The 22845-nt window shown below is 43.9% G+C and overlaps 1 protein-coding gene across 1 annotated transcript in view; it reads right to left on the bottom strand.

The window, feature by feature from the left end:
* Positions 1-13994, bottom strand: part of Psmd1 (proteasome 26S subunit, non-ATPase 1) — a 78845-nt gene extending 64851 nt beyond the window's left edge. Inside the window, exons 1-4 of the mRNA XM_021166195.3 lie at positions 13802-13994; positions 7876-7919; positions 6816-6889; positions 6507-6676 (exon numbers count right to left, since the gene is read on the bottom strand). Coding sequence (XP_021021854.1) covers positions 6507-6676; positions 6816-6889; positions 7876-7919; positions 13802-13817 — 304 coding nt within the window. The 5' untranslated portion in view covers positions 13818-13994. The remainder of the gene's footprint in view (positions 1-6506; positions 6677-6815; positions 6890-7875; positions 7920-13801) is intronic.
* Positions 13995-22845: the final 8851 nt, after the last annotated feature.

Raw genomic sequence — 22845 nt, 5'->3', positions numbered from 1 at the left:
GTATGCAATGGTGTCAGCGTTTAGAAGCTGCTTATGGGAAGGATCCCTGGATACGGCAGTCTCTAAATGGTCCATCCTTTCATCACAGCTACGAACTTTGTCTCTGTAACTCCTTCCCTGGGTGTTTTGTTCCCAATTCTAAGAAGGGGTACAGTGTCCACACTTTGGTCTTCATTCTTCTTGAGTTTCATGCGTTTAGTAAATTGTATCTTATATTTTGGGTATCCTAAGTTTTGGGCTAATATCCACTTATCAGTGAATACATATTGTGTGAGTTCTTTTGTGATTGTGTTACCTCACTCAAGATGATGCCCTCCAGGTCCATCCATTTGGCTAGGAATTTCATAAATTCATTCTTTTTAATAGCTGAGTAGTACTCCATTGTGTAAATGTACCATAATTTCTGTATCCATTCCTCTGTTGAGGGACATCTGGGTTCTTTCCAGCTTCTGGCTATTATAAATAGGGCTGCTATGAACATAGTGGAGCATGTGTCCTTTTTACCGGTTGGAACATCTTCTGGATATATGCCCAGGAGAGGTATTGCTGGATCCTCCGGTAGTACTATGTCCAATTTTCTGAGGAACCGCCAGACTGATTTCCAGAGTGGTTGTACAAGCTTGCAATCCCACCAACAATGGAGGAGTGTTCCTCTTTCTCCACATCCTCGCCAGTATCTGCTGTCACCTGAATTTTTGATCTTAGCCATTCTGACTGGTGTGAGGTGGAATCTCAGGGTTGTTTTGAGTTGCATTTCCCTGATGATTAAGGATGTTGAACATTTTTTCAGGTGCTTCTCTGCCATTCGGTATTCCTCAGGTGAGAATTCTTTGTTCAGTTCTGAGCCCCATTTTTTAATGGGGTTATTTGACTTTCTGGTGTCCACCTTCTTGAGTTCTTTATATATATTGGATATTAGTCCCTTATCTGATTTAGGATAGGTGAAGATCCTTTCCCAATCTGTTGGTGGTTTGTCTTATTGATGGTGTCTTTAGCCTTGCAGAAGCTTTGCAGTTTCATGAGGTCCCACTTGTCAATTCTCGATCTTACAGCACAGGCCATTACTGTTCTATTCAAGAATTTTTCCCCTGTGCCCATATCTTCAAGGCTTTTCCCCACTTTCTCCTCTATAAGTTTCAGTGTCTCTGGTTTTATGTGAAGTTCCTTGATCCACTTAGACTTGACCTTAGTACAAGGAGATAGGAATGGATCGATTCGCATTCTTCTACATGTTAACAACCAGTTGTGCCAGCACCATTTGTTGAAAATGCTGTCTTTCTTCCACTGGATGTTTTTAGCTCCCTTGTCGAAGATCAAGTGACCGTAGGTGTGTGGGTTCATTTCTGGGTCTTCAATTGTATTCCATTGGTCTATTTGTCTGTCACTATACCAGTACCATGCAGTTTTTATCACAATTGCTCTGTAGTAGAGCTTTAGGTCCGGCATGGTGATTCCACCAGAGGTTCTTTTATCCTTGAGAAGAGTTTTTGCTATCCTAGGTTTTTTGTTATTCCAGATGAATTTGCAGATTGCACTTTCTAATTCGTTGAAGAATTGATTTGGAATTTTGATGGGGATTGCATTGAATCTATAGATTGCTTTTGGCAAGATAGCCATTTTTACAATGTTGATCCTGCCAATCCATGAGCATGGGAGATCTTTCCATCTTCTGAGATCTTCTATAATTTCTTTCTTCAGAGACTTGAAGTTTTTATTATACAGATCTTTCACTTTCTTAGTTAGAGTCACGCCAAGATATTTTATATTATTTGTGACTATTGAGAAGGGTGTTGTTTCCCTAATTTCTTTCTCAGCCTGTTTATTCTTTGTGTAGAGAAAGGCCATTGATTTGTTTGAGTTAATTTTATATCCAGCTACTTCACCGAAGCTGTTTATCAGGCTTAGGAGTCCTCTGGTGGAATTTTTAGGGTCACTTATATATACTATCATATCATCTGCAAAAAGTGATATTTTGACTTCATCTTTTCCAATTTGTATCCCTTTGATCTCCTTTTGTTGTCCAATTGCTCTGGCTAGGACTTCAAGTACTATGTTGAATAGGTATGGAGAAAGTGGACAGCCTTGTCTAGTCCCTGATTTTAGAGGGATTGCTTCAAGCTTCTCACCGTTTACTTTGATGTTGGCTACTGGTTTGTTGTAGATTGCTTTTATCATGTTTAGGTATGGGCCTTGAATTCCTGATCTTTCCAAGACTTTTATCATGAATGGGTGTTGGATCTTGTCAAATGCTTTTTCCGCATCTAACGAGATGACCATGTGGTTTTTGTCTTTGAGTTTGTTTATATACTGGATTACGTTGATGGATTTCCGTATATTGAACCATCCCTGCATCCCTGGGATGAAACCTACTTGGTCAGGATGGATGATTGTTTTGATGTGTTCTTGGATTCGGTTAGCAAGAACTTTATTGAGGATTTTTGCATCAATATTCATAAGGGATATTGGTCTGAAGTTTTCTATCTTTGTTGGGTCTTTTTGTGGTTTAGGTATCAGAGTAATTGTGGCTTCATAGAATGAGTTGGGTAGAGTACCTTCTGTTTCTATTTTGTGGAATAGTTTGTGAAGAACTGGGATTAGATCTTCTTTGAAGGTCTGATAGAACTCTGCACTAAACCCATCTGGTCCTGGGCTTTTTTTAGTTGGGAGACTATTAATGACTGCTTCTATTTCTTTGGGGGATATAGGGCTGTTTAGATCATTAACCTGATCTTGATTCAACTTTGGTACCTGGTATCTGTCCAGGAACTTCTCCATTTCATCCAGGTTCTCCACTTTTGTTGAGTATAGCCTTTGGTAGAAGGATCTGATGGTGTTTTGGATGTCTTCAGGATCTGTTGTTATGTCTCCTTTTTCATTTCTGATTTTGTTAATTAGGATGCTTTCCCTGTGCCCTCTAGTGAGTCTGGCTAAGGGTTTATCTATCTTGTTGATTTTCTCAAAGAACTAGCTCCTTGATTGGTTGATTCTTTGAATAGTTCTTCTTGTTTCCACTTGGTTGATTTCGCCCCTGAGTTTGATTATTTCCTGCCTTCTACTCCTCTTGGGTGAATTTGCTTCCTTTTGTTCTAGTGCTTTTAGGTATGTTGTCAAGCTGCTAATGTGTGCTCTCTCTAGTTTCCTTTTGGAGGCACTCAGAGCTATGAGTTTTCCTCTTAGAAATGCTTTCATTGCGTCCCATAAGTTTGGGTATGTTGTGGCTTCATTTTCATTGAACTCTAAAAAGTCCTTAATTTCTTTCTTTATTCCTTCCTTGACCAAGGTATCATTGAGAAGAGTGTTGTTCAGTTTCCACGTGAAGGTTGGCTTTCTATTATTTATTTTGTTATTGAAGATCAGCCTTAGTCCATGGTGATCTGATAGGATGCATTGGACAATTTCAATATTTTTGTATCTGTTGAGGCCTGTTTTGTGACCAATTATGTGGTCAATTTTGGAGAAGGTACCATGAGGTGCTGAAAAGAAGGTATATCCTTTTGTTTTAGGATAGAATGTTCTGTAGATATCTGCCAGATCCATTTGATTCATAATTTCTGTTAGTTTCACTGTGTCCCTGTTTAGTTTCTGTTTCCACGATCTGTCCATTGGTGAAAGTGGTGTGCTGAAGTCTCCCACTATTATTGTATGAGATGCAATGTGTGCTTTGAGATTTACTAAAGTTTCTTTAATGAATGTGGCTGCCTTTGTATTTGGAGCATAGATATTCAGGATTGATAGTTCCTCTTGGAGGATTTTACCTTTGATGAGTATGAAGTGTCCCTCCCTGTCTTTTTTAATGACTTTGGGTTGGAAGTCAATCTTATCAGATATTAGAGTGGCTACTCCAGCTTGTTTCTTTATACCATTTGCTTGGAAAATTGTTTTCCAGCCTTTCATTCTGAGGTAGTGTCTATCTTTTTCTCTGAGATGAGTTTCCTGTAAGCAGCAAAATGTTGGGTCTTGTTTGTGTAGCCAGTTTGTTAGTCTATGTCTTTTTATCGGGGAGTTGAGTCCATTGATATTAAGAGATATTAAGGAAAAGTAATTGTTGTTTCCTGTTATTTTTGTTGTTAAAGTTGGCATTCTGTTCTTGTGGCTGTCTTCTTTTAGGTTTGTTGAGGGATCACCTTCTTGTTGTTTCTAGGGCGTGGTTCCTGTCCTTGTATTGGTTTTTTTCTGTTATTATCCTTTGAAGGGCTGGATTCGTGGAGAGATAATGTGTGAATTTGGTTTTGTCGTGGAATACTTTGGTTTCTCCATCTATGTTAATTGAGAGTTTGGCTGGGTATAGTAGCCTGGGCTGGAGTTTGTGTTCTTTTAGTGTCTGTATAACATCCGTCCAGGATCTTCTGGCTTTCATAGTCTCTGGTGAGAAATCTGGTGTCATTCTGATAGGCTTGCCTTTATATGTTACTTCGCCTTTTTCTCTTACTGCTTTTAGTATTCTGTCTTTATTTAGAGCATTTGTTGTTCTGATTATTATGTGTCGGGAGGTATTTCTTTTCTGGTCCAGTCTATTTGGAGTTCTGTAGGCTTCTTGTATGTTCATGGGCATCTCTTTCTTTAGATTTGGGAAGTTTTCTTCTATAATTTTGTTGAAGATGTTTGCTGGTCCTTTGAGTTGAAAATCTTCATTCTCATCCACTCCTATTATCCGTAGGTTTGCTCTTCTCATTGTGTCCTGTATTTCTTGGATGTTTTGAGTTAGGATCTTTTTGCATTTTACATTTTCCTTGATTGTTGTGCCGATGTTCTCTATGGAGTCTTCTGCACCTGAGATTCTCTCTTCCATCTCTTGTATTCTGTTGCTGATGCTCGTATCTATGGTTCCAGATTTCTTTCCTAGGGTTTCTATCTCCAGTGTTGCCTCATTTTGGGTTTTCTTTATTGTGTCTACTTCCCTTTTTAGGTCTAGTATGGTTTTGTTCACTTCCATCATCTGTTTGGATGTGTTTTCCTGTTTTTCTGTAAGGACTTCTACCTGTTTGATTATGTTATCCTGTTTTTCTTTAAGGATTTGTAACTCTTTAGCAGTGTTCTCCTGCAATTCTTTAAGGGATTTTTGTGCTTCCTCTTTACTGTCTTCTACCTGTTTACCAGTGTTCCTTTGTATTTCTTTTTTTTTTTTTTTTTGGTTTTTCGAGACAGGGTTTCTCTGTATAGCCCTGGCTGTCCTGGAACTCACTTTGTAGACCAGGCTGGCCTTGAACTCAGAAATCCGCCTGCCTCTGCCTCCCGAGTGCTGGGATTAAAGGCGTGCGCCACCACGCCCGGCCCCTTTGTATTTCTTTAAGTGTGTTATTAAAGTCCTTCTTTTTTTTTTTTTTTTTTTTTTTAAAAGATTTATTTATTTATTATATGTAAGTACACTGTAGCTGTCTTCAGACACTCCAGAAGAGGGCGCCAGATCTCGTTACAGATGGTTGTGAGCCACCATGTGGTTGCTGGGATTTGAACTCTGGACCTTTGGAAGAGCAGTCGGGTGCTCTTACCCACTGAGCCATCTCACCAGCCCTTAAAGTCCTTCTTGAAGTCTCCTACCATCATCAGGAGATATGCTTTTAGATCCGTGTCTAGATTTTCTGGTGTGTTGGGGTGCCCTGGACTGGGCGAAGTGGGAGTGCTGGGTTCTGATGATGGTGAGTGGTCTTGGTTTCTGTTAGTAAGATTATTACGTTTACCTTTCGCCATCTGGTAATCTCTGGGGTTAGTTGTTGTCATTGTCACTGTTTAAAGATTGGAGCAGAAGCTGTGTTCCACTCACCAGCAGTCTCAAAATCCTGTGGCTGGGGTCCTGGGTAGCTGGCGGGTGTCAGCCGACCCTGCGCTCTAGCTACCCTGGTGCTGGTCCGGCCGGAAGAGGCCTGTTGTCCTGCTCAGGCCGGGTTTTCTGCTTCCCTAACTAATGCAGTCTCAGGTCCCGCGCGCAATTGGATTGGAGCAGAAGCTGTGTTCCACTCACCAGAAGTCTTAAGATCCTGTGGCGGGTGTTGTGGGTAGCTGGCAAGTGTCAGCCGACCCTACGCCCTAGCTACCCCGGCGCTTTTCTGACCGGAGAGGCTTGTGGCCCTACTGAGGGCGGATTTCTGCCTCCCCAACCAAAGCAGTCTCAGGTCCCGCGTGATTGGACTGGAGCAGAAGCTGTGTTCCACTCACCAGCAGTCTCAAGATCCTGTGGCGGGGGTCCTGGGTAGCTGACGGGTGTCAGCCGACCCTGCGCTCTCGCTACCCTGGTGCTGGTCCGGCCGGAAGAGCAAAATTAGCAATCTTACATCAACATTTCACCAAACCACGCACTGGACTGGAGACGGCTGTCACTGCGGAGCTAAGCAGCACTCAGCCAGAAGCTGGCATAAAAACAGAGCCTGTTTAACACTATGAGATGATGATTAGAACTTCAATTAAACTAAGATCTGGCAACGTGATATTAAAGTGAATAAAAAGGCTATATCCACTAGAGCAAGAAAGGCATCTGCAGATATAAACTTTGTCAGATGGAAGATAATTACCTATAATAGTCTCCACATATTCAGAGTTATCATTGACGTTGAAGAGGTCACCTGCTCCAAGGGCATAATTCAGAGACTCCTCAAAAGCCCCCAGGTGATAAAACACTTTCGAGGCCACCAGGGCTGCAAACTGCCGACTCCGGAAACCTTCATCTTCATATAAAACTTCTCTGAAAAAATAAGGAAAGGTAGGTCTCCTTTAAGCTATGATCGTCCTTAAAAACTCACAATTTAAATACTCAAGCCACAAATCAGCAGTAGAGTCCTAAATGAGTTATCCAAATTTACCAAAAGAAAGTATTTTCTTACATTTTATCTACAGACTCAGAAATTTCTGCCCAGAAGTCATTCACGACTGCATTCAATTTGTGTAGTGCAAATTCCTGTAAAACAAAACAGAACTGGATTTAAAAATACTTCACACCATGTATCCTATAAGTGCCCACCAATCAGGCAGGTGTGGGAGTGCACACCTGTAATGCCAGCACTGCTGAGGCAGATGCAGGCCAATCTCTGAGTTCAAGGCCAGCCTGGTCTCATACAGTTCCAGGACAGCCAAAGCTATGTAGAAGGACCCTGTCTCAAAAAACAAAACAAAACAAGTCTCCACAAGCTTATGGCCAAATTCTCAGTAATATTTATTTTAAAATTTCATGTCTGACAAATATATAATTTAGGAGCTAATGTACTTTTTCTTAGATTTAGCCATTTCTTTTTTGTTGTTTTCAAACACAAAATAGCAAACTATGCACGTACTATTGTTTCTTATAGTGAACATTTCTTCTTTGCATCTGTAAGACTTCAGGCTGATAGTTTACATTACATCACTACAGGTATCTAGAGCCACTTGCAGAACATTCTAATTGTTTCCAACTTTAAGAATAATCATCCTATTACATTTATTTGGATGTGTGCACATGTGTATGTATGTGTCCATGTGCCACAGTGTGCTTGTGGAGGTCAAAAGACAATTTGTGGGGGTCAGTTCCTCCATAACCGTATGGGTTATGGGGATCAAACTCCGGTTGTCAAGCTAGGAAGCAAGGACCTTTTCCTTCTGAGAGATCTTTCCTGCTCAGTATTCTACATTTTTGTCAAGTGAAAATACATATGTGACACAGAAAAAGCAATGTTCTGTGTTCACTGCTGATAACGAAACTGGAGAGTTACTTACTCCTGTGCCCTTTTATGAGCTTTTACCCTACATTAATTTCTAGTATCAAAATACTGTCCTCTCTATCTAGATATCAATGACTGGCTACAGGCTATAGAAGGGCTACTTTAAAAGATGGGAAATGTAAAGATATCATAAAACCAAAGTTGTTTCCCAGAATTCACAGTAAGCCAAGTAACTTTCCCCAATTCATACCTTAAGCTGTGGCTCCTCTTCATCCAGCAGAGAAATAATCCCAGCTGTAAGACAAAAGACACAAGGCCACAGTTAAGACACACATACATGCAGATAGGTACTAATCCTTGGTCAAACCTAACTAACAATGGGGCTGGCGAGATGGCTCAGCTGGTAAAGTGCACCAGGCACAGGCATGGGGACCAGAAGTGGACCCCAGCACCCATGTAAAAAGAAGGCTCCATCCTACTGCTTCCAAGGGAGAGAGGCAGAGACAAGCAGAGGCCCTGTCTCAAAAAAGATGGACAGTGATAGAAGATGTCTGCTATCAACCCCTCCTGAGTTTTATCCCCAGCACCTACTTAAAAGCTAGGCATAATCCCAGCACAGAAGCACAGGCAGAAAGCCAGAGCTCACTGGCCAGCTAGTCTATCCCACTGGTGAGCTCAGTGAGACCCTGCCTCAAAAAGCAATGTGCAGAGTGACAGAGGAAGACATCCGACATGAGTAACCTTTGCCTTCTACATTCACTGGCACACACACGAATGCACTATATACTCACACAAAACAGAAGACAAGGAAAAAAGTTTTTTTTAGTGATAACTTCATTAGGGAAACAATTATTTTTCTTTAAAACTGTAGACGTTAGTGGGGTTAGGGAAATGGCCAAGCAGGTAAGAGTGCTTGCTGAGCAAGCATGAAGACCAGAGTTCAAATCTCCACATGGCCACATATACCACTTATCCCAGCTCTGATGGAGTTGGGCAGAGAAAGAGGATCACTGTGGCTTGCTGGCCTGAAGCCTAGATCCAGGTTCAGTGAGAGACCCTATCTCAGGGGAACGAGGGAGGCAGACAGAGAAACAGAGAAAGACAGCACAGGGAGCAGGATACCCAGTGTACTCCTCTTGCCTCCGAATGTGTGCAGGAGCACACACACCTGTGCATATACCACATACACGTTCTCGTATTCTCTCACACAACAGCCTTTTAATGTGGGGGAACAGGTATACGCCATAGAACACAGGGAGGTCAGAGGACAACTGATGGAAGTTGGTTTGACCTTTCACCACGTGGGTCTTGGGTGCCAAACTCAAGTCATTAAGCTTGGGCCAAGTGCCTTTTCCCACTGAGCCATCTCACTGGTCCATGTGGTGGCGCACACCTTTAATCCCAGCACTTAGGAGGCAGAGGCAGGCGGATTTCTGAGTTCAAGGCCAGCCTGGTCTACAAAGTTGAGTTCCAGGACAGCCAAGGCTATACAGAGAAACCCTATCTCGAATGCTGCCCCCCCCCCAAAAAAAAACCTATTTAAACACAACTATAAAAGTATATATTTTGGAGCTTTTAGACTTATCTGTACTAATACTGAACATCTCACCAACCTCTGATGTACCATCTTTTGCCTAGCCCAACTGTTTTAAGTATGGTGTTTGGTCCAACAGCATTACAATTACTTGGGAACTTTGTACAAGTGTAAATTCTTGGTTTTGTCCCAGAACTTCTTTATCAAACAATATGGGGTGAAGACCCAGGAATAAAGTTTCCCTGTAGTTCTTGTGTTTACCACAGTCCAATAACTACTCTTACCTATGTAAGACCAAGCTGGGAAAAATTTTATACAACGTTAGAATAAAATGTATTTACACAAAATTAACCAATAATTGCTTACTATGGTGGTCCATACTGTAATCTTAGCACTGTGGAGGTGAAGGCAAGAGAATCTCAAGTTTGAGGCTGACCTTAACTCAAAAACTAAAGTAATATAACTTAGAAAAACAGTAACATTTCAATTATTTCAGTGTGCCCATGTTAAAGTACCCTCTGCCTATCATAAATAACAGACTGTAAATATTTATCTTTATATTTATCTGTTTATTGTGTGTGAGCACACATCACAGTGTGTACAACTTTTATAACGTGTGTGAATCAGTACTCTCCTGCCAGCTGGGTTCCAGAAACTGAATTCAGGTACCAAGCTTGGAGGCAAAAGCTCTTACCCACTCAACCATGGTGCTGGCCCACAAAGGACAGAGGTTACCAAGTGATAAGCAATCTCAGCAAGCACAGCGCCCGCCACCTCACCTCAGCCTCAGAGGGCCAGCAGTAATGGGACTAAAAGAAAGCTGTCTTCTCCAGAACAACACCGAGATTACTAGGAAAACGATAAATGGGAAATCTGTCCTTGTGCCATAAATAAAACCAAATTTTCTCAAATATGTTTTCTGTATTGGTTATAAAATCATCTGGAACACTGAAACTGGTTAATTAAAACGTGTCCCTGTCATTTTAGTTCAAAGGTGTAACAGCTTGCTTCCACCTGCTAAATAAAGTTTTGCAAACAGCTCTAGCAGTTTGGGGGAAGCCACAAAGGAAAAAGTACAAGGTTTAGCAGTAAAATGAAGGCAACTTACTGTTCTAAAAGTGGAAACCACTGGGCAGTGGTGGTGCACGCCTTTAATCCCAGCACTTGGGAGGCAGAGGCAGGGGGATTTCTGAGTTCAAGGCCAGCCTAGTCTACAGAGTGAGTTCCAGGACAGCCGGGGCTATACAGAGAAACCCTGTCTCAAAAAACCAAGTTTTTAAAAAAGAAAAAAAGTGGAAACCTTGGTATGGTGGGTTGTTATGACACATTCAGAAAAAGAGGAGGAAAGATAAATGTAAAATTAAATCATTTTAACCACTAAATGCCTTAATTGACTATTGAAACACTTAGTAACTAGTGTGTGTAGGAGGGGGATGTGGTCCGGGTGGCAGACCAGAACAGTTGACATGTGGAATGATCTTAAGTAACACAGAACTTAATCCTAAAGACACTTGTTACCTATCACAGGCAATGTTGCACTGGAATGGCTTTTTAAAAAAACAAAAACAAAAACAGAGGAGATGGATCTTTGGACTTTCCTGTGTGGTTTCAACTGTGACTGGTTTCTTACATGGTTTCCTGGCACAGCCATCAGCCTTCAATGATGAGCATGGCTAAATCAAATATGCTATGTACATCTACACTAATTTTCGTATATAAAGACAAAACAGAATTCAACTTTGGATAGGTGAAGACCTAAGTGCGTTTTTTTTAAACGTTATTTTATTCTACATGCGAATGTTCTGTCATCATGTATGTATGTGTACTGTGTGTGCTCAGTGCTCACACAGAAGCCAGAAGTGGGCATCTGATCCCCAAGAACTAGGGTTCCAGATAACTGTGAGCCACCACGTGGGTGCTGGGAATCAAACCCAGGTCCTCTGCAAAAGCAACAAGTCCTCTTAACTACTGAGCCATCTCTAGTCACTCCTAACCTAAGTGCTTTTTAAAAACTTGCATGAAGGTGAAGCTGGAGAGATGCTCAGTGGTTAAGAGCACTGGTTGCTCTTACAGAGGACCAGGGCTCAGATCCCAGCATCCTATGACTGCTCACAACCACTTATAACTCCAGTTCTGGGGGATCCAATGCCCTCTTTTGACCTCCACAGGTACCAAGCCACATAGGTAGTACACATATATACACAAAGGTAAAAAACACTCACACACATAAAATAAATATGAATAAAAATAAAAGCTTATGTCATTATAGAAACTTAGTAGATACTGTCTTAAATTGTTGGCTCAATTAATAGCAATATTTTCATATTTTTTATCAATATAGAGGTATGTCCTGGAAATATTACTTAGAAGTTGAAAATGGTCAATTCAGGAGGTCAGAGGAGGATAGATGGTAGAAAACTATTGTTTTAAAGCTTGTCTGCGTTACTTCCTCTATTTGCTAAATCTAATCCACTCAAATTCATGCTTCCTTCTGTAAATAAGTACTAATGTCTTTGTCCCCATTCCCTTTCACAGTCAAATCTCTTGAAAAACCAAACCAAAACAAAATGGTATACACTGACCTCTTAGTCACCATTGCTTTTAACAAACACATGTGCCCAGTGAGTGAATGAATGAAGACTAGACCCAGGACTCTGGCCTTTGTAGTGCTGGGGAGAGATCCTAAGTCCAGGTCCTAAACTAGCTAACTAGAGCTGACTGGAAACAAAGTGTCAAAAGCAGCAGAAGCTAACGTGCTCCATAAACATAAAGGATACCTATAAATGTATACTATGTTATCTTCTCAAGTGTTTCAGGGCAGGACCTCAAAGCTTGCAGTCCTGACACCCCAAGGAGGGTTGATTTTTCTGTCTATTCCCACCAAGTCCTCTTTCAGTCTGCTCTAAAAACTCAGGGGACTGATGTCTTCATTCAAGGCACACTGTTTAACATCTGCCACACACTCGGCAGTGTCCTTAGAATTATGGAAACCGGTCTCCTGCCCAAAATTCTACTCTGGAGTTCAGTGTAACAGATTAAGACAAGTTAACATGTTCATTACAGAACTGTGATGCTAGTTAGTGTTTCTAATAGAGGGATAAAGTTGAGATGAACACTGAAGATCTACAACACCTCTTGAAAGAAAAGGCTAGAGTGGGGAAAGAATGTACAAGAACTCTTAAGTAGGAGAGAGACTGAACAAAAAGTCTAGCGTGTTTACGATGTAATGGGAATGAGAAACGCTACGCAAAGTTCCCAAAGCAAATTTGGAACTAAAGGAATGAGCCTAGACAAAGTATTGGTGGAAAAAAAGAAAAGTCTTGAGGCTAATCTAATAGCCTAGGCAAGAGACAAAGGTGGCCTGGACCACATTCCAAATGAGGTGGCTATTTCTGCGTCCACCCTAACAGTATTCTATTAAGCACCCACACAACTATGATCAGTGAAGCCAACACTTTGAAGACCAGTGGTAACGGCAGGGCCTAAGCCTATACTTACAAGTGGCAAAAAATCTAGTATTTTCCTCCAGAGCTAATTGGAAAAAAGAAATGAAAATGCTTCTTTTGATGGAAACTAAAATTCATTGCAATCATCTGTCTCTATCAGGACAAAAGTCTAACTTCAAGTACAAACACTTCTACACGTGTTTAAAAATAACCAGCACAGGGTGTAGTGGTACACTACACATTTTTAATCCTAGTACTTAGGAAGCAGGGGCAGGAGATCTCTGTGAGTTTGAGGTCAGCCTGGTCTACATAGTGAGTTCGAGGACAGCTAAAGCTACACAGTGAGACCCTCCCCACCGTACAGCGTACTGTCTACTGAGAACCCGTTTGTTCAAAATCAAATGCTTGTAGATCAAGTACAAAATAGGAATAACAACCAAGCAAGGGTACGCAAGTAGCCAGGGCTGAGAAAGCATCGAGACTGGGAACAGCTATATGCAGTTCAAGTCTGTAGTGGGCTTGAAAAATCTCCATTTAGAAGTTCATCTCCCTCCACACCTTCCCATTTCAACAGCCATTACAAGTATCTACCATACAAGTGAGCGAAACCTGCTTTGCAGTCCTGAGGATCTAAACACACAGTAAGGTGGCTCTCCAGTCAATGCTGCCTTCACTGAACGAGGTTCTTAGGTGAATACGGTAGCCCCAGAAACCCAGCCACCTCAAACCTAATTTCGGACTTCCAGGAGAAGATATCTCATGCCCAAGCCACTAAGTGTAGCACTTAGTGTAGCAGTTAGGCTGCAAGGCCAGGAGCTGCTATAAGATGCTTACGATGACAAGGGGGCCCATCCCAAACCGAAACACCTGCGGGGAAGGATTGGGGGGTCAATCGACCAAGATGCGGACAGAGAATAAAGGTCCAGCGACCGCCTAGGAGCCCGGTCTGGTCCTGGAACGGGGGTGTGGCTGGAGAGGGACGGCCGAGTGGCTACCTGGTCCTATTCCTACAAACCCCAGGGGCCTGCAGTGGCCTGGCCAGTTTCCCAGCCCTCGATCCCCGAAGTGGGCCTCGGGTAGAGGGGCCTCGCAGGCCGGCGCTCGACCCGGAGGTGCCCAGTCACCCGCCCTGACTCAGCTAAACGCCGGCGCAGCGGCGGCTCCTCACTGGGGCGCCTGCTCCCGGCCGCACTCACCGGCTGAAGTGATCATGGCTGCGCCCTGCACTCGCCGATCCGCTCGTCCACAGTCCTGGCCAAGCCCTGGATCTGTCAGCTCAGGGCCCGCTTGCTCTACCGCACCTCCAGGGTCCCGGGTGCGCTGCTCAGTCAGTCCCCTCCACAGGCCGCCGGCTCGCTTCTAGCCGAGGACCCCGCCCGCCCTAGGGCTGCCCGCATCTCCGCCTGAGGCTTGGCTCAAATTCACCTCCACGCCTGTGTCTTTTATGCAGCTTCCGCCTCTCGAGATCATGCAACAAGGTAAAAAACATGTCATTGTTTTTTTATAACTCTCCGCGAAGTCAGAGATCTGGCCGGCTGCGAGCGGACATTCATTTCTACTTGCAATCAGGCTTCAAAATAGACACCCTTGCAAAGAGAGGCCCACTCATCACCCGCCATTGCTAAGAGAATGAGTGTTAGGGGAGGTATAAGCATTGCTCGCCGCGCCACCTAATGCTATGGAGGTCTCACTGCAATAATGCCCACCAACCCAAGACTAAACAGGGAAGTATTTTCTTAGAAAAGCGACTGAGGCAGAAGGATCTTTAATTCGAGGCCAGCCTGGGCTATAAAAGATCTGCTATCAAAGTGGGGGAAGGTGGTGGTGGGATAATGCTGGAAAGACGACTTGGTCGCTTAAGTGGTTGCCATAAAAGCATGAAGACCTGAGGTTGAGTTTGGATTCCCAGTGGCCGGTGTAAACCCAGTGCTGGGGGAGGTGAAGGCAGGTGGATATCGGGGGCTTGCTGGCCGGCCTGTGTAGCTGGTTGGTGAGCTCCCAGTCTAGTAAGAGACTCTGTTTCCAAAAAATAAAGTGGCTGGTTGTTGTGGTTCACACCTTAATCACAGCATTCAAGAAGCAGAGGCAAAGGCAGGAAGATCTCTGTGGATTTAAGGCCAGCCTGGCCTACAAGTGGGTTCCAGGACAGCCAGAGCTACAAAGTAAGACCTTGAGGGGTGTGGGAGTAGGGAAGGGTGGGAGAGCAATTGAGGAAGACACCCAATGTCAACCCCCAGCCTACTTGCGTATATGTGTATATACATATACATGTGTATATGTTTGACACAAACTTGCCTCCATGCCTGTGTCTTTTGTACAGCCTCATCCAGCGAAGGTCCCCCCCTCCCCCCAAATATGAACATACACACAAAAATAGACTGTCCAGGTGTCAAACATGGTGATAGACCCCTTGGGAGGCAATGGTAGGCAGATCTCTGTGAGTTCCAGGCCAGCCTTATCTCCATAGTGAATTCTATCGAAGGAGGAGTCAATAGTGAGACCCTGTCTTAAAAAGGCTGGGTTGGTGGCAGTTCGGAGAGTTTCCTTTAGTGGTTAAGTTTCCAGAGAACCCAAGTACAATTCCGAGCACCCACATCGAGCATCTCACAACTCCAGGGGGGTTGATGCTCTCTTCTGGCCTCCACAGGTACCTATACTCATGGGCACATAGACACACACAAATAAATAACAAATACATCTTTAAAAATAGAAAGCCTGTCTCTAAAATACAAAAACTTTACAGTACTTTATTATGATAATGAATTAACTAGTCTATCATAAATAAACAATAAGAATGGGGTGGGGGATCTTATACAATAGCCCAGGCTGTCTGCAAGCTTTCTTTGTAGCTGAGGAGGTCCTAGAACTTCTGATCAAGGTCTGATTGGGGAATGCGGGGGATTACAGGTGTGCACCACAATATCTGGTTTTTGCAGCGCTGACAACTGAACCAGGGCCTCATGCATGCTAGGTAAGCAACCCTTTACCTACTGAACTACATCCAGAACCCCAATACGACTTCAAACTTTACATCTGGAACTGCTAATACTGTACATTTTACGTTTCAAAAGGCAGAAGTCTGGCTGGGTGTGGTCGATCATTCAGAAGGCAGAGGTAAGGGAGCTCTGTAAATTCAAAGTCAGTCTGACCTATAGTGAATTCCAGGACAGCCAGTGCTATGTAGAGAGACCCTGTCTCAAAAAAACAAAACAACGGGCTGGTGAGATGGCTCAGCTGCTCTTCTGGAAGTCTTGAGTTTAATTTCCAGCAACCACACATGGTGGCTTACAACCGTCTATAAAGGGATCTGATGCCCTCTTCTGGCATGCAGGTGTACATGTAGACAGAACATTCATACATCAAAACAAATACATAAATTAAAAACACAGAAATATTAAAAAAAAAACAGAAGTATGTGATAATATATAGGAAAAAAAATATGTCAAAGGAAGAAATAATGCTGTGTATTCTGTTCTCCTCCTAGCAAAAAGTTCCTAAGATATCTTCAGGATTTTGAAATGACAGTTGTGACTTTTACTTACTCTCTTCTTTAACTAAAAAATTATATATATGGATGATGTATGGATGATGTGTGTGTCCGTGTGTCTGTGTGTCCGTGTGTCCATGTCCCTGTACCACATGCATGCCTACTGCCTGTGGAAACCAAAAGTGAGCATCAGGTCCCTTGGAGTTGGCATTACTGATGGTTGTAAGCCACCATGTGGGTGCTGGGAACCAAACCTTAGTCCTTTGGAGAGCAGCCGGTGCTCTTATCCACGGAGCCGTCTCTTTAGTCACTCTCAAAAAGCAGTTTCATCAGCAGATTCACTTCACTAGTCAATGCAGAGGAAATTTTGACAGTTAGTGGTAAACAGTGATTTGTGTATGATGGGGAGTTACCGGGAATCGAACCCAGGGTCATGGTCCGTAATCACTTTAACATCTAGTCTTAGCCCTGGCCAACAGTTCTGTTGAGCCATTAGCTTCTCACCACCAAGCTACTGTTTGGATAGCAGTGACTGAAACCTATTTCTATGGCCCTCTCAAAAATCTAACATAGTGAAACAAAGCAGTGTTTTGCAGTTGCCAGCATATTAAAAGTGATTGGTGACATACTTGAGTGTGTGTACTTTTTAATAATTTAGTACTTTGAAGTCATACTTGCAAAAGGCAAACTCCTTTAAAGGAGTTGAGCCAATGAGTCAAGTTGAAAGGCACTGACCAAAGAAGAATGCATAAAAGATAAGCAGATTGAGTGTCTGGGGTACACTTCTACAGAGAGACCTTCACATAAAGACCCCTAGAGACGTCACAAGTGAATACCACAAAGTCATACAGGAGTGAAGTGAAGAACCAGCCTGCCTCCATCTTAGGCTTAAAAGCCATCTTATAGTAAAGATAAACTAGGTTCACTCCTGTTTATGATTAAACCTGTTTCTCAAGGCTTTGCCTCACTTGTAACCTTAACTACAAATGGTTCTGTGCCACGTTCCTCCTGTATGGCCCTCGACAGGCAATCATGTCTTTGTTTCAACCATCTTGCAACCCTTCCTGTGTTTCAAAACGTTATATGACCACGCATGAGTACCTTGTTATGACTAGCTGTTGCTATGACTACCTTGCTCTGCCCACCTTTGCAACCATGTCTTTGTTTGAGGAGGTCATCAGGACTAACTTGTTATACTTATGATCTATTTCTATGACCTCCTTCTATTTTGGCCACCAAATCCCCTACCCCTGTGCTGTAGAAAGCCTTGTCTTCCCCACATCCAATGCTGACCTCTCAAACCCTGCCTCAGGGGGAGGAAGCCTGTGGACACAGATACAAAATGCTTACTTTAATTAATTTCTTGCTTTAGTTAATTTGGTCATGACAATTTGGGTCGGTGGTTTTTCTCCTCCCATCCCCTGGATTAACAAAAGCTCTATGAAAAACAAACAACCAGCTCAAAGGCCTGCGATCCAGTTCAGTGGTAGAGCCCTTGTGTCACATGTGTGAGGTCCTAGCCCAAGTCCCTACCTAATACTTCAGAGAAAATCAGAGCTCAGGTGTTGGGAGTGCAGCTCAGTGAGGATGTGCTTGTTTAGCATGCTCAAGGCCCTGTTAGATCCCCAGCACCACAAAAGATAAGGTGGGGGGAGGGTGAGAATCCGTTGTTAGGTTGGTGATAGACAATGACATTATCCAAGGCAGTAACAGGGAGTAGAGGGACCCCTGACAAATAAAGTGCAAATGGATCAATTCAGGTCAGCAGCCAGTATGGGGCTTATATGGATGCTGCGCAAGAATGCAGGCTTGCATTGTGAAGCCAATGCTTTCTCCAGGAAAAGCCAGAAATAAGAATTTCATATGTTATCAGGACATTTTTTAGTTATTAAATTTTATTGACTGTCAAGTCCAAAAGAAACAAAGAGTTAATAGGCTTGGTGCCTATTAGCATACCAAAGTGAATGCCGGCCTCCAGGGTGACTCTGTACCTGTGTGTACCAGCTCCTTGCACCCTGCCCCTACCCTAAACTCCCAGCTCCCCCCCCCCCCCCCCCCCCCCGCTTCTCATTCTTATATAACTCTGCCATTTTGGCCATGTGCTCTCTTGGTCCCCTCTCACTTGCCTCTCTCTCTTTTGTCCTGACCCCACTCCCTGCCCGGCTTCCCCCAGCACCATGGCCATCTTCTGTCTACTACTTTCTCTCCTTGCTCTGGACTCCTCTGATGCCTCTGGCTATACTCTTCCTTATAACCTCCCCCCCCCCCCCCACCAGACCCTAGAGCAGCCCTATCTCTGTACTTTACATACAGTTAGTTATTTGTTTTTGCAGGGAATCCACGGCCCCTTGCACAGTAAATGTGGATAATGACAACTATGTGAACATCATAGCCCCAGCTCTGGAATTTGGTGTGCTGACAACTGATTAAAAATCCTTTTGAAGTTTAGTGTGTAGCTCAGTAGTCGTGCACCTGCCTAACATGGGTGAGGCTCTGGGTTTGACACACACACACACACACACACACACTGAAAACAGAAGGTGACTAGTTTGCAACTTCTGTCCCATATGGGAGAAGCATTGTGTCTACAGTTTAGATGGTGTGCTTGTCATTGCCACAAAGTTATCTGAGCTTTATGCAGCTATCCTGCCCTTTCCAGGATTCAAATGAGCTCTACTTCTGAGGATATAGTGGAATGACAGAAAGGATTCCTACAGGGTGCACTCTGTTCTTAAGGAGCGATCAAAATTTAGGAGGATCATAAAACAAACATCTCGAGCCTACTCCAGGTTCGCTATGGCCTCACCTGCATTAGGGGCTGGGTGGCAGGCCTGGTCAGCAGGAAGGCAGATTTGGCTGGTTTTACAGCGCCCTCTGGTGGTTTCAAGGACCCCGCTGGTGGAGGACTCGAGTGGAAGCTCCGCCTAGATTTCCCAGCCAATTGTCAGTGCTGCAGTGTTAGACAGGAACCAAAGACCTAGCAAACCCAGCAAGCCTGTTTTGTGGTAGAGCCGCTCAATGGCTGTCGTCACCTTAGCCCCGGAGCTCCTGGTCTCTACTGCCGAATGGAGGTAACCCGTAGCCACCACGGATCTCAACCAGCAACTCAGCTACCCTGCTAGGGTTGCTCCATTGACGACCAGCGCCAAGTGGTTTTAGAGATAGTTTTTTTTTTTTTTTTTTTTTTTTAGGAGCAGAACCGTGACCAGCAGTCAAAGGCATGAATCTCTTCATGTGGTTGCTTGATCAAAGGCCAATCGCCTCTCCGTGACTGAAGTTGGCGTGTGTAGACTGAGGGCACCAAAAAGATCACTGAAGGCAGGGGAGAGGGGCTGGAGGGGCACAGGATTTTGGCAGAGGGATGTCCAAGTGGTACAGCTACGCACTTTCTGTTTTGCCATTCCCTGGTCCTCTCTCTCTGGGATGGCCAGCCACCCTTCAGCAAGTGGGGGTTAAAAATCACTCTGAGGGGCTGGTGAGATGGCTCAGTGGGTAAGAGCACCCGACTGCTCTTCCGAAGGTCCAGAGTTCAAATCCCAGCGACCACATGGTGGCTCACAACCATCCGTAATGAGATCTGACGCCCTCTTCTGGTGTGTCTGAAGACAGCTACAGTGTACTTACATATAATAATAAATAAATAAATCTTAAAAAAAAAATCACTCTGAACTCCTTTAGTCACTAGTATTTTCCTGGTGCTCATCGCTGTTTACAAAAGCAGTTACATTGTATTTTTGTGCATGTTAGGCAGGTGCTCTTCCACGGAGCTACTTATACATCAAGTTGACCACTCCAAGGCAGCGAATGCCAGGAAGGAACTAAACTGCAAGTTGTACTTAACTTGAATCAGTTGACATTACATTTTTATATTGAAGTAGAAAATTTTGGAATTAATGTACTCGACTGGTATGTCAAATTAATTTTGGTTCATTGAATTTCTTTCCAATTCAGTTACTGAAAAGCTTCATATGTGGAACAATTTGAGGATGCGAATATTCTTAAGACTAGATTTAATGGACTCTACATACAAATCAAGTGTTTTCCATGCCACAGCGAGCACGTGAAGTCAGAGGATAACTCGCAGGAGCCGCTTATCTCTTTCTGAAAATAAATACATGTTAAATATTTATTTATTTCATATGTAGAGTGCTTTGTCTGAATGCATATATGTATGTGTACTACATACATGCTTGTTGATGGAAGAGGTCAGAAGAGGACACCAGATTCTCTAGACCTGGAGTTATAAGTAGTTGTGAACCATCATGTGGGCACTGGGAACTGAGCTGGGGTCTTAACTGCTCAGCCATCTCTCTAGCCCTAGGTTCTCTCTCACTACCATGCAGGTCCTACAGATCCACCTCAGACACGAAGGCTTGGCAGGGTCACTTTTACCTGCTGAGCCATCTCCACGGCCCTGAAATAAGCTGTAAATTTCTCACAGGAGTCAGTGATTTGACACAACAGAATGGAAAACGAAGTGGAGACAATGTGGGGGCTCACACTTATAATGCCAGTACTTGGAAGGCCGAGGCAGGAGCATTATGAATTCAAGGTCAGCCTGAGCTACATAGCCAAGTTCAAGGTTAGCTTGGGCTAAATAGTAAGACCTCGACTATAAAAATGTAAAATGCTTTATTAGCAATTTCCAACTGAAACACAATTTCGGTCTTAGAGTATATATGAGACGTGGGTGTAGTTATGTTGGTCGCCTGCTTGCCTAGTTTGTACAAAACCCTAGGTTTGATCCCCAGCACTGCCTAAAATCAGGTGTGGGGCTAGGGAGATGGTTCAGTGTGTAAGAGAGCTTGCTGTCCAAGCCTGGTGACCTGAGTTCAGATCTCTAGCACCCACATATCGGGGAAGGAGATAAGAGAATCATTTAGGCTTGCTGGCCACCAGCCTAAGTGAAAGCTGGTGAGTTCCAGGCTCAATGAGAGACCCTGATGCAAGGGAAGGAGATGGAAAATGACAAGGAAAGACACTAGGGAGCTGGAAGGAGGAGGAGCAGGCTGGAAAGATAGTTCAGTAGTTAAGAGCACATATTCTCTTGCAGAGGACCCGGGTTCAATTCCCAGAACCCATTTGGCAGCTTACAACCATCAATAACTCCAGTTCCTAGGGATGGGATCCAATACCTCTTCTGACCTCTGTGGGCTCCTGCTTGCACGTGGTGTATTTATATCTACCCAGGCACACACACACAATTAAATAAATGTTCTTTGAAAGTATGTTAAGCTGGGTGTGTTGACTCATACCCTTATTGCAGCAATCGGGAGGCAGAGATAGTTGGATGGATCTCTGGGAATTTGAGGCCAGCCCGGTTTATATAGTGAATTCTAGGCCAGAAAGTGCTACATGGTGAGACCCTATCTCAACAAACAAAAACAAAAAACCTCATATGATTAAAATGAATCTTATCTATTTCTTTAACCCCCTTTTTTCCAAGGTGGCTACTAGAAAATGGAGGGTTTCACATATGCTTTGCCATAGATTTCTTTTAGCCACTCTGACTCATGTGTGGCCCCTTCAGGGTCTTGCCTACTCTCTGGAGCTGTCCATTTGGCCTGACTCTAGGTGGGTTGAGGAGGAGATACCCTCTTGTCAGGGGGCAAGGAGCTGAGCGTGGCCGTCCCCACAGCTAGGAGTCCTGGAGTAGGCAGTCCACAGAGACTGTAGGCCAGACTGAAGTTAGTCTGCAAGGACAATGATGAAGCCACCAGCAACTTGAAAACCTCCTTAATTGTCAACGAAGGGAAAGAGCTTGGGACTAAGAGACAGACCCAGTTTCTGAAACTAGAACCCAAAATGAGGACTTGGTTACAAGGAGTAAGCAGGGTGCTCTAAGACCAGCTGAACTCTTGGGCCAGAGACATGGCTACAGAGCCCAGAAGGAAGGTAGATGAGGTTTCACCTTTACCACAGCCACATAGCTCTCCTAGGGTATGCCCTCCCAACACCCTGTTCTCCCTTCCCACTCTCACCCCTGTGCACTTCCTGTGACTCTGAGCCACAACATAGCCTCACAGGCAGCCATGTTCTCCCAGTTGGCAGCCCTGAGTGTAAGACTAGTCGAAGACTTGGGCCCAAGGTTGAAGGCCGATAAGGATGTGTGTACGTTTCCTGGTGGTCCAGAACCACCACCCTCCCTCAACCCCAACACCAAGGTTATGCAAATGGTAGGCTGCTCTGGCCAAATTCCACCTCTGTCCCAATGCTTCATCCACCAGCTCACAAAAACAGGTCAGAGTGCTTGTACAGCCTTCAATAAAGCCAGCCTCCTCCACTCAGTGTTTACCATGCAAACAGAACAATGGGACAAAGTCCGGGCTACCTGTCCCTAGGAAGCAAGCCCTCTACCTTGTCACTGCTCCCACCACCCCCACCCCCTGAAAGAGGATTTCTCTCTGTAGACCAGGCTGTCCTGGAACTCAGAGATCAGCCTGTCTCTGTCTCCCTAGTGCTGGGATTAAATGTGTGAGCCACCAGTGCCCGGCTGTCACTGGCATCTTAAAGCACAGACTGCCTTCACATCCCCAGTGGTCAGTGGTCATTATCCTCTTGCTCCAATTTGGTCCTTGCTTCTAGCAGAAAAAGAGGAGCTCATTGACATTGCCAGTCAAGGACATCCACATTTGTGGGTTTTGTTTGTTTGTTTGTTGTTTTTGTTTTACAAAAGGCTCTTCCCAAAGCCAGGAACTCTTTGGAGGCAAACACTTGAACAGGAGAGAAACTGTAACACAAATTTTACAAAGG

Source organism: Mus caroli, unplaced genomic scaffold, assembly GCF_978045245.1.
Source record: "Mus caroli unplaced genomic scaffold, Mus_caroli_1 scaffold_1, whole genome shotgun sequence".
In the NCBI taxonomy this organism is placed as follows: domain Eukaryota; kingdom Metazoa; phylum Chordata; class Mammalia; order Rodentia; family Muridae; genus Mus; species Mus caroli.
This window is presented reverse-complemented; position numbering and strand designations above follow the sequence as displayed.